Source organism: Elaeis guineensis, chromosome 13, assembly GCF_000442705.2.
Source record: "Elaeis guineensis isolate ETL-2024a chromosome 13, EG11, whole genome shotgun sequence".
Classification (NCBI taxonomy): Eukaryota; Viridiplantae; Streptophyta; class Magnoliopsida; order Arecales; family Arecaceae; genus Elaeis; species Elaeis guineensis.
The window spans coordinates 10634633-10650823 of NC_026005.2; the positions used below are offsets into that span (position 1 = coordinate 10634633).

The 16191-nt window shown below is 34.9% G+C and overlaps 1 protein-coding gene across 1 annotated transcript; it reads left to right on the forward strand.

Moving 5' to 3' along the window:
- Positions 1-3059: 3059 nt before the first annotated feature.
- On the forward strand, positions 3060-14485 carry LOC105056747 (probable glucomannan 4-beta-mannosyltransferase 9). The gene is made up of 8 exons (XM_010939055.2): positions 3060-3254; positions 5595-5847; positions 6617-6724; positions 7913-8049; positions 11061-11174; positions 11273-11472; positions 13798-13992; positions 14291-14485. The coding sequence occupies exons 1-8, from the start codon at positions 3060-3062 to the stop codon at positions 14448-14450; spliced, it is 1362 nt and encodes a 453-aa protein (XP_010937357.1). The 3' UTR covers positions 14451-14485.
- Positions 14486-16191: the final 1706 nt, after the last annotated feature.

Here is a 16191-nt window from a genome sequence, read left to right on the forward strand (position 1 = left end):
ACTTGAAAGATGTACAATTCCAGAAAGCATCTAGATTCCTGCAGATATCTTTTCAAATGGGTGAAATTAATCATCTTAAGGATCAATCAAGTCTATAAGATAATCTAGAGCATAAAGAGCTTGATCAAGTGGATATTGTATCAAGTTCAGAAAAGATCATGATTGAAGGATTAGTTGATTGTAAAATTGTTTAGAAAAAATCAGAGGATGCTACAGTTGGTTTGATTATAGAGATCCATATCAAGGAATCAAATCATATAGAAGAATTCTATATTAAATCTTTCTAAGACCTAAATGTTTCTTGTGGAGATTTAACTAGTCATGAAAATGAGGAATTGATGAAGTTTAAAGTAGCTTTGGAGATCAAGCAATAAAAAGATGTACTTAATAGAGATGATTTTTTTTGTACCTCGATGGTCAATAAGATTTTTGGTACATTAATTAATTTTGAGACTACTCCAAAGCTCAAGTTGTCAAAAGACTTATGCATAAAGATTTGATTTTTTACATAAAAGCCAACTATTTGCACATACATCAAACCACTCAAGTCTAGGTATATGAATATGACTAAAATTTTGTTTCTAATTTAAATTATTTGTATGTATCGGTCAATGCTCATAATTATTGCAATTGGCAACTTGATATCCATTGGGATAATTTGGATATTGGAAGGAATCTTTCACATCATGATCATATAGCTAGTATCGAAAAAAAGTATTGTAGAACATTATTTTCTTCGATACATACATCGAAAAGGACAAACCAGCAAAAGAATTATGGTTTGATCCAATAAGGAAGTTTCTCTATTCGATTGTTCATTCAACAATTTATTATATATTGTTATTATATAGCAGTGATAGTAATGGCTATTATGGCATTTCATAACATCGACATATTTAGCGTTATCGATATGAACTTTACAATAAGAAAGAGCATTGAGATTATTATCAAGATCTACCCCAATTAGGATTTCAATTTTAATTAGTTATTAGTTTAAATAACTTTAGGATTCTACTTAATTATTTCCCGTATGTCATATTTCAGATAGGACTAGGGGTGCAAACGAGTCAAGCTACTCGAGCTCAACTTGAGTAGTAGAATAGTCGATCCGAAAGCTCGCAAGCCTACTGAGTTTATATCTATTTTTAATAATATTATTTTTATTTATAATATATATTAATTTATATATTATTAGTGGGCTAAAGCTCAATTTCGAGCTCAAATATCACTCGGTTGATATTCAAGTTGAGATAAGTCGATCTTGAGTTTTATCTATTTTTTATTGATCCAAATTTAGGTTTAGGATATTAAGGCTCGATTCATCTAGAGCCAAATTTTGAGTCTAAATATTTTGAGTTGAATTGAGCACTAGCTTCTACCTACTAGATTTGGCTTGGTTTGATTGCACATCTAGATAGGACTCTATTTTTAGATTTACTCTATTTAGATTAAAATTTGTATTTTAGTGGATTTTTATGTTCATGGTGAAGTTAAACATCTCACCCATATAATGCTTTATTAAAAGAAATATGTGTTGTCTCCTTTGTATGGGGAAGAGTATGAGAGATACGGTAAAAAAAAGAGGTGAGAGATTATTTTAATGTGCGGAGACTTTATCATGAGATATCTTTGTAAGATTTTGATTTTTATTTTATTCGAATAAATTTATTTTTTTCTAAACTTTTTTATAATTATTTTTTTCATTCTATGTAAATATTTCTTTTATATTTGATGTTTATTTTGAAATTTGGCCTGGTATGAACAATGGGCTGGCCCGGCCCAAACCTCACTCGGCTCATAAGGGCTAAAATTTGATGGGTCGGGTTGGGCTAGGCTCGACCAAAAAATGAGATACAATATAGTTGGCCCAGCGCAGCCCTTTAAGGGCCGTGGGCCGGGCCGGCCCAACCCATGAGTCTTGAACTTTAAATGACTGAAGAGTGAAAAAAAGAGAGGCAAAGAGCCTGAGAGAGGGAGAGCCTCGAGCGGTCGAGCCTGGATAGTGGAAAGAGATCGAGAGAGCTTGAGGAGAGGCCAGAGGCGGTGCGGATCTGACTCAAAGAGTGGAGAGATCGAGAGAGTCCAAGGAGGAGGAGCCGTGGTCAGATTTGATTCAAAGATGACGGCACCTCGAGCGGTCGAGCTTGGAGAGTGGAGAGAGATTGAGAGAGCCTAAGGAAAGGCAGTGCGGATCTAACTCAGAGAGTGGAGATATCGAGAGAGCTCGAGGAGAAAAAAGAGCTGCAGCTAAATTTGATTCAGAGGTGGTAGTGCTGACGATAAAGAGGAGGAGGTTCACCCGAAGGTTTGATAGAGAGACGTCCGTTGGTGGAAGAGAGGAGGGGCCTGGAGGAGAAGGAGGGGGATCGTCTGGAGGTTGGATGGAGAGGCATCCGTCGGCAGAAGGGAGGAGGGGGCCGGCGTATCTTGATTCGTGATCGGACTTGGAGGCCGGAGACGATAGCACCAGTGATGAGGAGGAGGGAGATATGTAGAGCTGGAAAGTGAAAGGGAGAGGAACCGACAAAGGCGGTCATTTTATTGGTCTGCGACAGCGATCGACGATGTGGGACAGTGGGGCTCAGGAGTCAGAGATTAAAAAATAAATAAAATTTTTTAAGATTTTTTTTTAAAAATTTTTATGACCCATCCGGACTAGTCCGATCCAACCCATATCAGCCCTTGGGCTGATGTGGGGTGGGCCAAACAGACCCGATTATTATTTGGGCTATTCATATGGCAGCCCAGTCTATCCCATTAACAGGGTTGGACTGGGCTAGCTCTGTGGGCCAAGTCCATTTTGACAGCCCTATAATCCATGTAACATGCCATTGTATATCAAAAAGTTAATGCCGGTTCTTTCTTAAGCTGTTAGTTTTAGTATATGTAATTTTGCCACATGATGTGATGGTGGCTTGCGTGGATAGAACAGAAGGTAGTGAGTGAGGGCGAGAACCTCCCCTCTGGCATCTCCGGCTCCTACGCCACCAGCGACGCGGCGGCGCCTCCTGTCATGCTTGTCGAATTGATCCTCACCAGTGGTGGTAGCGGCGCTACCAATGACTTCTATATGTGAGCCTATTGGATGGGTACAATGTGGAGATGGGTGTGAGGCCGCGCTGGCGTCAAGAGGTGCGTGGCGGATCTCCATGGGTGATGGCCGGCTCAGTTGTGTGAGTGGTTGTGCGGCGGGGAAGATGGTGGCATGCCGAGAATCACGCACGAGAAGAAAGGAGGGTGGAGTGGTGGTGGCGGTGACTTAAATAGCAATCTCTTTTGGATGTAACCTTAACAGCCTCCTTCTACAGAGGAATGTTCCTAGATTCAAATGGCTTTCATCTTACGACTGACTCATCCGAGTCACAAGATCCCACCATGGGGCACTTAAAGTGGCCAGTTCTCTCCATCCAAGTCGAAGGGATTCTTCTTTCTTGTGTGAGTATGTCACCTCAGTGCTAATCGGACCATCAAGTGGACCAGATAGCATTTCTGTGAGACCGACTAGGGCATAGGGCATCCACTCCCTCATTTAATCGACATGCGCGCATTTTGAACCCAGGTTCATCATATGAAAACAAAGCCCCATTCCACGGGCTACAACCCGATCGACACAGCGGAATGGACTTTAGATCTTCTACCTGGTTTAGATTTAGGGGTTGGGCTATTACCATTCCTCTGCAATAGGAAATGGAATGAAATCGAAATGAAAATCACATATTTTTTAAAATTTTTTAATTTAATAAAAATTATTATTTAATAAAAAAATCATAATATGATCCAAGATTATATGCTAAGGGCAAGCCACTACTCATCTAATTATTACTCGAATCGGGTCCAGTGGACCATGCCAAATCCGATGGTGGATAACATGCCACGTTATCCCCATATTTTATCAAATTTTAATTATATATTATCTACTGTATATATGCTTTGAAATTGGCTAGATCCATTTGGATTTGATCCATACAAAAAATTATTGGTTAGAACAGTCCTGCTACGTATATCTTGCACCACTCAATATTAAACTAGCATACTATCCAAAAAAATAAATTTTTTTATTCAAAACAGTAAAAATATTTTTTTTATTAAAAATTTTCAATCAAATATGGATAATAATACATCTTTTTATCTTTTTGAATGGTATCCCGATTAGTTATTGGATGGTACAAAATACATATAATAAAATTATTTTAACTAATAATTTCTCCTACTTGAATAGCCGCACGTTATTCCCAAAATAACCACAAGTTCAAATATAAAGGCCGAACCACAAATTATTCGGCATAACCACTTCTCAAAAATTTTAAGGGATCCAATTCTACAACACCATGATGTACAAGAGGGTTGCAAAAATATGAGTGCATCAGTAATTGTAAAGAAAAAAGAGTGCATAAACTCTTCGTGATCAAGATAGACGTCAATCGATGGAACTTAAATGCTCATCTGTTCGAGATACATTCCCTACTTCACCTTGTGTCTCTGTTAAAATCGATAAAACTTGGCTCAAACCTCACATGGGCTCAGTTAAAGTTACCTAAAACAAAGTTGAACTGGCTTCATTTTTTAGAACAGTTTGGTTTTTTAAAAAAGTCTTAAACTTAGCAAGTAGGTTATGCTTTGGTTGCAAAAGTGTTGGAGGTTCAAAAGCAAAGTTAAATTAGCTTCATTTGTTTGAACAGTTTTTTTTTTTTTAAAATTTTTTTTTAGGTCTTAAACTCAGCAAATTATGCTTTGGTTGCAAAAGTATTGGTGTTCCAAATTCTCTATTGTGAGATAGGCCAAGACAAGCTCTAACCTGACCAAAACTGCATTCTGGTTATCTCCTATGATTTATGAGTCATAGTTTGCAAGACTGGATGATTATGTATCACTCACTTAATTCACGAGGGAAATGAATATTAATTTTTAGAGTCCTTTATTTTACTGATTTGATTTTTTATGTGAAATTTAATCAAAAGCAGTTAACAACTAATTTGTTAATGTGGCTTGAATTTTGAATATTTTTTATGGGCTCGAACTATGATCCGATTCGAAAAGTCCGCGTTGTGACCTGAATGAAATTTTTTGGGAGGTCTATAGTGGTAGCGAAGGGCATGGGCCGATATGTGGTGGTAGCGAAGGGCATGGGCCTATCGGCCCATGCCCAAAGCCCACCACTGATCTCATTGGGGGGTGCCGGGGGCAACGCCTCCCGCGGTACAGACCAGTATAAATATTGTACTTTCTGCCAATCTCGACAGTTTTGTGAGAGAGGTTTAGCAAATCAAATTGCGGCTAGGATTTGGAGAGTTCTGAGTGATTGTATCTCTTTTTTCATCATAGTAAAATTTTTCTCTCGTGTCTTGCCCGTGGATGTAGGCTTTTCAGCCGAACCACGTAAATCCTGTGTTTGTTTTTTTTTCTCTTCTCTATTTTGTGTGATTGTACGAATCTGTGTGTGCCCTATATTTGTGCTTGCTATAACATGATTGTATTATTTAAAATCCCCCCTCTTGGCCTCTCTCTCTCTCTCTCTCTCACTCTCGCACACATTTGGTAGCGTGGATTTTCTTATGTAGCCATCTAAACTTTTGTGATCTGTTTTTGAAAAATAGGACTTGGTGGAGCAGGAATGCGAGAAATGGGTAAGCAAAGGGATTAACATTAAATATGAGATAAGGGACAATAGACATGGATATAAAGCAGGTGCTCTAAAGGAAGGGTTGAAGCACAACTATGTACATCACTGTGATTATGTTGCCATTTTCGATGCAGATTTTCAACCTGAAGCTGATTTTTTGTTGCAAATGATTCCTTTTCTTATCCATAATCCAGAAGTAGCTCTAGTTAAAGCTCGGTGGAAATTTGGTGAGAAGATACTTGTGCTCAATTTATTTTTCTCATTATTTATTGGCAATTTATTTGTAAGCTTATACTAGTAAATTGCCTTGTGGTACAAGAAAATTGATGATTTGTCAACTTCTTGTTCCATCTTAGTTTCACCAATGAATTATAACTTGTTACATTTCTTGTTTGACTGATAAAGCTTTTCCACTAAGGGTTTACATACTTCATTTTGTAAGGTTTCAATACAATCTCATCCTCTAGGGCAAGACAGCTTATTCTTAGCAATTTGTGAGTCTTCCTTTCATTTGTTTTCTTGTGCCACTTACATATTTAATTTCTATTAACACTGTCATTTCATATGCTTGTAAGGTCTATGTGATGCATGCAGAATATGTAGAATAACAGTTTTATGACTGATACATTCTTGTAAATTAGAGTTCATCTATTTTAACTCTATTCCTTCTTTCCTTTGGAGGAAGGATTAGGCACAAAGTGCCCAATCAGCTCATTAAGATAATGAATAATCTCATAGAGTAATGCAGGGAGGAAGGAAGAAAACATAAACTTGTAGTTTTCTGTTCTGAAATGCTATTCGCATAAAGTTGTCAGGAGAATTCAAATTTTCATGGTGAAACTATAAACTGAGCTCATATTCATCAGATCAGGTTTTCTGCTTAGAGTTATAGATGAATAAATTAAATAAGTTCCTCATTTTGTACATGGAACTAGAAATTTTTATGATTCTACCATTGTCTCTTTTTTTCATGAGATGATTTTTCTGATTTTGTAGTGAATGCTGATGATTGTATGATGACAAGGATCCAAGAGATGACAATGGATTACCATTTTAAAGTAGAACAAGAATCTGGTTCGACAGTGTACTCCTTTGGTTTCAATGGTAAGCAACCATCCAGAATTTCTAAAATGTCTAATTTAAAATGCATGAAGGTACTATTATATGTGGCAATGAAGAGTTTGTGGCATGCATCTCACATTTATACTGGATGGACAATTTTCTTTATGTTATCTTGTAATTATTGACTACATTAGATCTGCGAGTTCAAATGTGTGTTGGAGAGAGAATAAACAACTAAAGTTTGTATTTATAATTGGAAAACTTAGTTTGATCTTTTGGGACGTCTAATGGCTACTATGCCACAAAGTAGATTCCTTTAATGCAAATAGAGTATTACATGCATGGTATATTCCAAGTCCAATTAAGTCACCAAGATTTTGAAAATATATAAATGAATAAAAATTTAATCTTGATAAAAACATGAGAAACATATGTCAGTGCTTGCTGACTTAAAATTGCCTCAACAACAGCACAAGAAAACACAGATTTTAATTTATATGGGACTATAATAGATATCATGCAGTTTGAAATGTAAAAGAAACTCTTTAGCAATCAATTGATTAGATGAGCATAGATTAAAGAGTTTTCATATATTGACTGGTTCAAATGAAGAAGGTGAATTTAGACATAATCAATCTCATAACATATGTAAGACGAATGTTTCTTCTATAATTTTTCCTTTTCTGTTTTTGAGAATTACTGTGGGAGCACCACCAAATTGGGTTTACCAATGCCAACACTTGGGAGACACCAACATCCGCACCTAGAACCTTCTTTGAAAAATAAATAAGCTGTTAATGTGGTTTGAATTTTAGATATTTTTTATGAGCTCGAACTATAATCCGATCCGAAAAATCTGCATTGTGACTTGAATGAAATTTTTTGAGAGATATCTGGAAAATCAAATTTCTGCCAATCTCGACAGTTTTGTGAGAAAAGTTTGAAAAATCAAATTGCAGTTAGAGTTTGAAGAGTTCTAAGTGATTGTATCTTTCTTTTCATTATAGTAAAATTTTTTTCTCGTGTCTTGCCCGTAGACGTAGGCTTTTCAGCCGAACCACATAAATCTTGTGTTTATTTTTTTTCTCTTCTCTATTCTGTGTGATTGTACGAATCTGTGTGTGCTCTATATTTGTGCATGCTGTAACATAAGCAAATTCAAAATGGAGGATTTTACGGTTAGAAACATTAATTATGTTTTTTTTTTCTTTTTTTTTTTTTGCATCAAAGGAACTGCTGGTGTTTGGAGAATCTCAGCTCTTGAAGAAGCTGGAGGATGGAAAGATCGAACAACAGTGGAGGATATGGATCTAGCAGTCCGAGCAACTCTTTGTGGTTGGAAATTTGTCTTTGTAGGCAACATCAAGGTATTGATTTCATGGTGATGTATAATTGGATGCTTGATTATTTATCAGATATATTATTTTTGGATGGATTTTGATGTTAAGCCATAAAGATCTATGGGTAAAAGTCATCATATTTTGAGGCCAAGAGATGGTAGCTCAGTTGGCACCCACTGGTCCACCTGTGAGGTCTTGGGTTCAAACCTAAGTGGTGATGAATAACCACCATATTTTTCTCAAAAAAAAAAAAATCAGAGGAAACATAAAATTTTCTATGGAATATCGCACTTTGTATAAAATTTCAACCACTCCTAGAATGTCAGTTTGTTTCATTTGTGTTCCTACTTATTATTTTTTTTAACACTAAACATGTATTATCCCTTGGCTGTATTACCATTAAGATGCTGAGACATATTTGTCCAACGAGATGGAATAATCAGCAGAATAGGCGGACCACGGTGGAAGGGGAAGGTTTGGCAGCCTCCACTTTTGGTCATTTATTTTACCATATTTTACAGAGTATTTGATAGGCTTAATACTTTAAAAATCTTAAATTTTTTAAAAATATTTATTTTTATCCTAAACTTTAATTCATTACAATTAAGTCATCTAACTTTTAAAACATTGCAATTACTTTCTTGACTGTTAACTTATTTAATGGTCGTGATGGAAATGATCACGTGCTATTATGTGACATTTAATAGATGCTAATATGGTATGAAATTGGCTGACATGGATTTCTTCCTCTTTTCTTTCTCTTAGGATTTCTGTTTCTCATTTCTGTCTTCTACCATCTTCTACACCACCATCAGTATCTCTACCTACACCATCGTCAGCTCCAAATCCTCTGCCTAGTATTGCTGTTAAGACTACCTCCACTATTGCCGTTAAATCCATCACTGCCATCACCTTCTTCAGATCTTAATAGATTTTCCATATCCCAAGAATTTTGACATCTGCCGTTTTTGAAAAGTTTACAAAGAACATCATTTACAGGATTGTTAAAGGTTGTACTTTTCTCTTTTTTTTTATATTTTTTATCTCTCCTAGAATTCATCTTAGATAATTTAATTAGAGCATATGGAAGGATTTTAAGGTGCAGAAAATAGTGGACTTACAGTTCAATTGTCATTTGCCAAGCTTGTGTGCTTTTTTATTTTGTTAGATATATCCTTTTTGATCTTGTAATCTATCCTTTTGACTTATAAAAGTTCTTTTCTTTCCTTTTTCTTTTTTTGATGGGAATATGAGGTAGTTGGATGCTACCCCATGTTTGTTCTTGAAATAGAGTCACAATGAACAAGTTACAAAGATTAGACTCATACAAGATAACAACAAACAAAGTCTTGGCCCTTTCAAACTTATAAAGGTTGTGTTGAGGAGAAATATTGGCTCTGGAGTTTTGTTTACCACAGATTTCCATTGGTAAATCATGGGCACTAAATAGACCATCTCGCCCGAAGCAGAGTCTGTTTCTACCTTCTATGTTTTCTGTAGGTTAAGCTTCATAGGATCTTAGCCTATATTTCTGATCTTGTCTTATGCTATAGATTTAGCGGATGAACTTAAATTATTTTCTAGATTCTTAATTTATTATTTTTTAGATTCTTTTGTTTTTTTCCTTTCAAAATTTCTATCATCTTATAATAGTTAAGTGAAATCAAAATCCCATATCACTATTGTACCTTCTCCAATATTTTTCTATTGAAAAATGTAATTTGCTATTTGAAGACTCCGAGTAGCTATGAATACCAAAAGAGCATCTGATGTCCAAATTCTTTTAAAAAATTCTTTGCAAACTTTGTGCCATATTAATAATGGTGGCGATAGTGGGTGGTAGAGGTGGTAGCAGGTTTGGTGGCACTGACAAAGATAGTCTTGGTGTCGATGGTGGGCATAGTAGAGGGTTTAGAGCTGGCAGTTGTGCAGGTGGAGATGCCAATGATGGTGTAGGAGGTGGTAGAGGAAAAAAAATGAAAAGAAAAAATCCTAATAGAAGAAAAAAAAAAGAAAGGAGTCAATGTTAGCTAATTCCATATCACATCAACATCCACTAAATAACATATGATAGCATGTAATCATTTCCATCACAATCATTTAATGAGTTAACAACCAGAGAAGTAATTACAATATTTTAAAAGTTAAATGATTTAATTGCAACTAATTGAAGTCCAGGATAAAAATAAAAATCTCCTAAAAATTCAGAATTTTTAAAATAATTAAATCTTTTTGATATTATATTTAATATTTTAGTATTATCACCATTACCTTAACTAGAACACCACTTCATTCTCTCTATGGATTATACATCATGAGATTTTTTACTTGCGAAATTGTGCTTGACCATTCTTGTGAAAAGTTTGCTGTAGTTACATGGGCACCGGCAACACTTATTTCAGATTGTTGGCACCCTTTCCTTCGCACATGTTGGGAAGAAGTTCTCATTTCAACCTTGGATGGTGACCATACATAATTGCATAGGCCTACTTGTTGTAATCTTGCTTGTATGACGGTTGGTTTGGACTATGCCTTTAGGATGTTCATACTTCTGTTTGCTGGAAAAAAAAAAAAAAAGGATATATTTTGGTATGCTAGTATGAGTCCAATGACTAAGATGCGCTCTAATGATGGTGAATTTAATTAGGACAACATCTTTTCATTTCACATAAGTACATTTGCAAGGATAAAATAACTCAAGCATTACAAACCACTGTAAATTTGCGTAAACATGAATCATTTGTTTGTTACTGATATATATAGATGTTCTTAAGAGTACCAGGAAAATATAATCCTTCGTATGTATGATACTTGAGCACAAAGGAATTAAAAAATGATGTTTGTCCTCCTTATAATTTGAATGGTTGATTCCAGTTAAAGGCCAGGATGAGTGACTATCTGGGATGCATGAAAATAATGACTTGATATTTGTAAAAAGGAAAAAGTAAAAAAGAATATAATGCTTTGATAATTTAAGAATTTCTGAATGGAATGTCCACTCTGTCTCCTTTCAAATGCAATTAAAAAAATTATTTCAGGTTAAAAGTGAATTGCCAAGTACATTCAACGCATATCGTAATCAGCAATATCGATGGGCTTGCGGTCCATCTAATTTATTTAGAAAGATCGCCGAAGAGATACGAAGGACAGCGGTTAGTATCTGTAATTTTAAGCTCTCTATGAATTCTTGCGTGTTTTGGTTCTAAAATGGTTTCCTCTTTTTTTTTTTTTTTTCTTTTAAATGTTTCAGAAAATATCACTATGGAGGAAAATATATTTGATGTATAGCTTTTTTGTTGTTCAAAGAATTATAGCCCATGTTGTTACCTTTACATTTTATTGTGTGGTCATACCGGCATCAGTTCTTGTTCCAGAGGTCAAAATTTCAAAGTGGGGAGTGGTTTACATTCCGACAACAATGACCCTTCTGCACTCTGTTGGAACTCCAAGGTGTGCAACTGCAATTACCTTGAAATAACTATTAACAAAATATTGAAAAACTCTGGGGTCCATTTAGTCACAGATAATCTGGTATGAAAAAATAAATCTCAAGTCATATTACTAAATTTGATATAAAAAATAAAAGATAAGGATAGTAAAAAAATTTATGGGCCTCATATTTACTTTTCAGAAAAAAAAAGATAAAATAAATATCATAGAAGATTGCTATTTGATAAATTTCTGAATGATAGTAATCCATACTTGACAAAAACACTCCCCATAAAACTGTATATGTAATAATAGAATTTATTATGACGTCTTTCGAAATTCATTGAATGAAAAATTTTTGCAAAAAAATTAAGATGGAGATAGCATTATACAAAGAGTTATGTGATTATAGTCATTATATAAAAATTAATTGAAGATTATGGTACTATTTTAGTATTAAAAGTTTATAGATAAAAAATAAATAACATCCTGCATTTTAGCTTGATTTGCCAATACCTCCTGTATTTTTAATTACTGTAATGTCAACCTTGTATTTTTCAATTTATTATAATATCAGTTTGGGTAAAAGCTCGCCAATAGGCAATAGTGTGTATGTGGCAAATTATTTTGAGTTGGATTGCTTTTGTGGATTTATTGGGCCAATATAAAATGGGATAGAATATTGCATGAACTCAAAAAAATTAAAAGATCAAAATATCCATATTCTAATCTTAATCTCATCTCCTTCCCTAATCTTTCTCCAACTCCACTGGCATTCCTCCGGCCGCCATCACCGCCCCCATCCTCCGACCACCATCACTGCTCCCATTCCTCTAGCCGCCGTCTCAACCCCCATCCTCCTCTCTTCCTCTTTTTGTTTTCTTTCTCTCTCCCTTTATTTCCTCCTCTTTTGTCTCCCTTTTCCTTTTTTTTTCTCTCTCTTTCCAAAACTTGGGTGAAGAAGATGATAGCACTATTAAGAGTTTTTTGTTCTTGCTGGGAGGGTTGTGACATGAAATTGACATAAGTTTTATTTGGTACTTCAGAGCATACAAAACCCCCACTTACTATAAGATGAGAAAAAGCCAAGGTGGGCCAATCATCAAGGGTTAAGAGAGTGTGTGTCTTCTATAGTGGCAACACTGGAAAGAGAAATTGATACCAAGATGCAGCCATGGAGCTTGCCTAAGAAGTGCTAGACATTTGGATTCCATCTTTCTCTTTTACTCAAATGCCATCCACTTATAACTATGATTAACTCTATTTACTTAATAGATCACTAGAGAGATGGTAGGAGATGTTAAATCTACTGCAAGCATATACTAGAGAAAGATGAAAATGGCTCAATATTCTGACATATTCACTGTATTACCTCATTTTCTTCTCTCTTGCAATTATTTTTTTATCAACTTTTTTCATTTCTTTGTTAGTAGTTCCTGTTATTTTACTAGTAAGTAGGGGTTCTCTAACTAGATTCTCTAACCCTTTTAGTAAGAATAAATTGAAAACAGTGGGAGAAAAGAAGGAAGTGAGAGGAGGAAAGATAGGAAGATGGGAAATATGATGAAGAGAGAAGAGAGACAGTGGGAGAAAAGAAGGGAGTGAGAGGAGGAAAGATAGGAAGATGGGAAATATGACGAAGAGAGAAGAGAGGACAACGGGGTTGGGGGCGGCAGCGGAGACGAGGATGACAATAATGATGGCCAATGGAATGGGGGCAACAGTGGTGGTGGCTGGGGAGTCACCGATAAGAGTTGGAGAAGGATCAAAGGAGGAGATAAAAATTAGGGATCGGATATTTTGGTCATTTAATTTTTTTGAGTCCAGTCATATTTCATCCTATTTTAAATTAGTCCAACAAATTCACACCAGCAATCCAACTCAGTAATTTGCCACGTAAGTGCTATTGGCAAGCTTTTGTCCAAATTTAGCGGTCAATGGAGAATATTACAACAAATTGAAAAATATAAGGTCGATATTACGTCAATTGGAGATGCAGAGGTTATTTGTAAATCAAGCTAAAATACAGGATGTTATTTACTTTTTTATCTAAAGATTATTTTATGTTAAAAGGTATATTTATAAATTTCGTCATATTCCTATATAAAATTACCTCCAATCAAAAATAGTAATCTTTTTTTATCACTTTTTGAAATAATTTTTCTACCAAACAAATATAATAAAATTTATTTTTCTCTGCAATCATTTTTTTCAGATAAATAATTTTAAAAAATTATTAAATTATCCTATAATTTGACATACTCTAATCAAACTGATCCTAAAGAAAATTTTTTATTATTGAATCTTTTGCTTTCTTCTTCACAAATTTATCTCTTTTGTTTGCAGCTCGTTCCATCTATTGCTTTTCTGGGTCTTATTTGAGAATGTTATGTCTATGCATCGGACAAAAGCAGTTTTGACGGGTCTATTGGGTGTAGGGGTAGTAAATGAATGGGTTGTCACTGAGAAACTAGGAAATGCTGCAAAGGCAAATAAAGGCGAAGGATCTAGCAAAAAACCTGGATCTACAATATCCAAAAGGTAGTTTGGGCACCTACTTTATTTGCATTGGCATTAGGATTTATTAATTATATGTAGTAGTTAATAGAAAACCATTTATTTAATTATCTTCATGTTGTTCTAGTTAGTTCTTTACTTTGTTGAGTGGATATCTATGTGAGTAAATGGTTTTAACCAATGTCTGGAAAATGATTCAATTTAAATATTGCAGGTTTATATAAATTATGAATTGATTTATTAAATTTTTCTATGGGAGGTTAAATTTTTGGCTCTTTATATGATTGAAGATGAGTTATATGTAGCAATTGCTTTTCATCAGGATTCTTCTCCCAGAGCTTGGCATGGCTGTGTACCTTTTCATATGTGCATGGTGCGACTTCGCCTATGGGAAGAACTACTACTACTTTTACATCTTTCCCCAAGCCATGACATTCTTCATTGTGGCTATTGGTTATGTTGGGACCTTTGCGCCCAGCTAGAAAACAATTAATATGATGTTTATCAAAAGATTTATCCGAACTATCTTCTTAAATAAAACATTTGTACCGATTATCATTTTTCTTTTCTTCTCAGCAACCAATTTCTCGTACATTTTTCCTCATGTAAAAAAAAAAAAAAAAAAAAAAAAAAAAACTTTTTTTTTGGATGAAATGGGAGGGAAAAAATGAACTTGTAATACTACTACTATTTGAACCTCTGCTGAATCTTAACCATGAGGAAAATAATGTCTTCGCACACCTTAACTGACAAGGAGACAAGACTATTTTGACTTGGCACACCTTAACTGACAAGGAGACAAGACTATTTTGACTTGGCAAGACTATCTAAGTTGCATCAAAAAAGAAGGAGACAAGACTATTTTGTTCATTTGGTTAAAGTAATCATGCTTTAAAACTTAAATAATGCATATTGGTGGCATACTAACTTGAGATGATTAGTTATTTATTTGACTTGATGAGGACAAAATACATGCTAAGACCAGTGAAACATATGCACTTCTATTTTGCTTGGCTGCATGCACCTGTCTGATGGTTGCAAATGCAAATACTTTTCATTTCTTCACATTGCCAAGCGAAATAAATAAATAAATAGATAAAAAGTATGCTTTCGTTGTGAGTACAATAGATTGTGGATCTGCAAGGGTTAGTAAAAATCCAAACAATACATTTTGCCCTCTGGCTCTTTAGCTGCTTTGAGAACTCATATTGCCCATAACTGAAAAATAAAAGTTATACACAGTAATTATGCTTTGCTTCCTTTGCTTTGTAGACCCAGTCATTCAGCTCTCTTACATGTTTCATTTAAATAAGAAAAGCATAACAATTATATGAGCAGCTATTAACATTCAGGATGGGGCTCATAGGCAACAGAAGTCAGAAGTATTGCTTGAAAAACTTAATCACATAAATAAACATAATTTGCATCCATATCATCAACTAGCCTTGTTAGTCCGTTGGGCCCCCAGATCCTCTACATATATGCAGTTGGGTTGGGTCCCAAGATCCAACCATTAGTGGGCCTCAGCCTGGTTGGATGTAAGGATCTGTTGAATTTTTTTTTTTTTAATGGAAATGTTGAATTAATTTTTGTCTGATCAAATCAGGTCAGCCTAAAATTCCTAACAAGATCCATTTCGAGTACAAACAGGTCATATGGAATCTATGTCTGGACCAATTTGAGCCTGTACCAAAGTTTGTCCCACACCAGAAAGCTTTTTGGTTTGAAAACTGTGGACATTCTGTTTCTGGTCTGGGAGGTTAACAGGGTGATTGAGCATAATCTTGTTAGGCTTAACAACCCAACCCACCTAAGTTGGACCACCCATAAAATTAAAAAACAAAAAAGAAAAGAAGCTTGGTGCAGAACGACTCCTTCTAGGTTTGAAAGATAGATTTTGAAATATTTCTTATTTATGTCAATTTTATAATAGAAGAACAAATATTGAACGGCAAGATTTTTTTTTTTCTTTTTAATGTAAACATCAAGAATTAATGATAAAGGAAACCGAGCAACAAATAAGCCTGGGAAAATCAGAATCTGAAATTAACCATTTGTTTATATGGCCCCTTTACCCGGCACTAGCAACAATTTTTCATGGTCATTTGTCTGTTGTTTACAAGAAATTACAGCTTAGATTTTTGAGAAAGAATGGTTGGTTGAATAGGTCGTTATCTTACTCTTCGAGACAATAGGATCAAGCTTTTATTTGAGATCAGCTAG

What these genes read in the sequence shown, in the direction of transcription:
- LOC105056747 (XM_010939055.2), top strand. Translation starts at nt 3,060, where the DNA reads ATGACTTCTATATGTGAGCCTATTGGATGGGTACAATGTGGAGATGGG. An exon ending in TAAAGCTCGGTGGAAATTTG is followed by an intron (nt 5,848 to 6,616) that starts GTGAGAAGATAC and finishes CTGATTTTGTAG; the next exon opens with TGAATGCTGATGATTGTATG. An exon ending in CACTCTGTTGGAACTCCAAG is followed by an intron (nt 11,473 to 13,797) that starts GTGTGCAACTGC and finishes TTTTGTTTGCAG; the next exon opens with CTCGTTCCATCTATTGCTTT.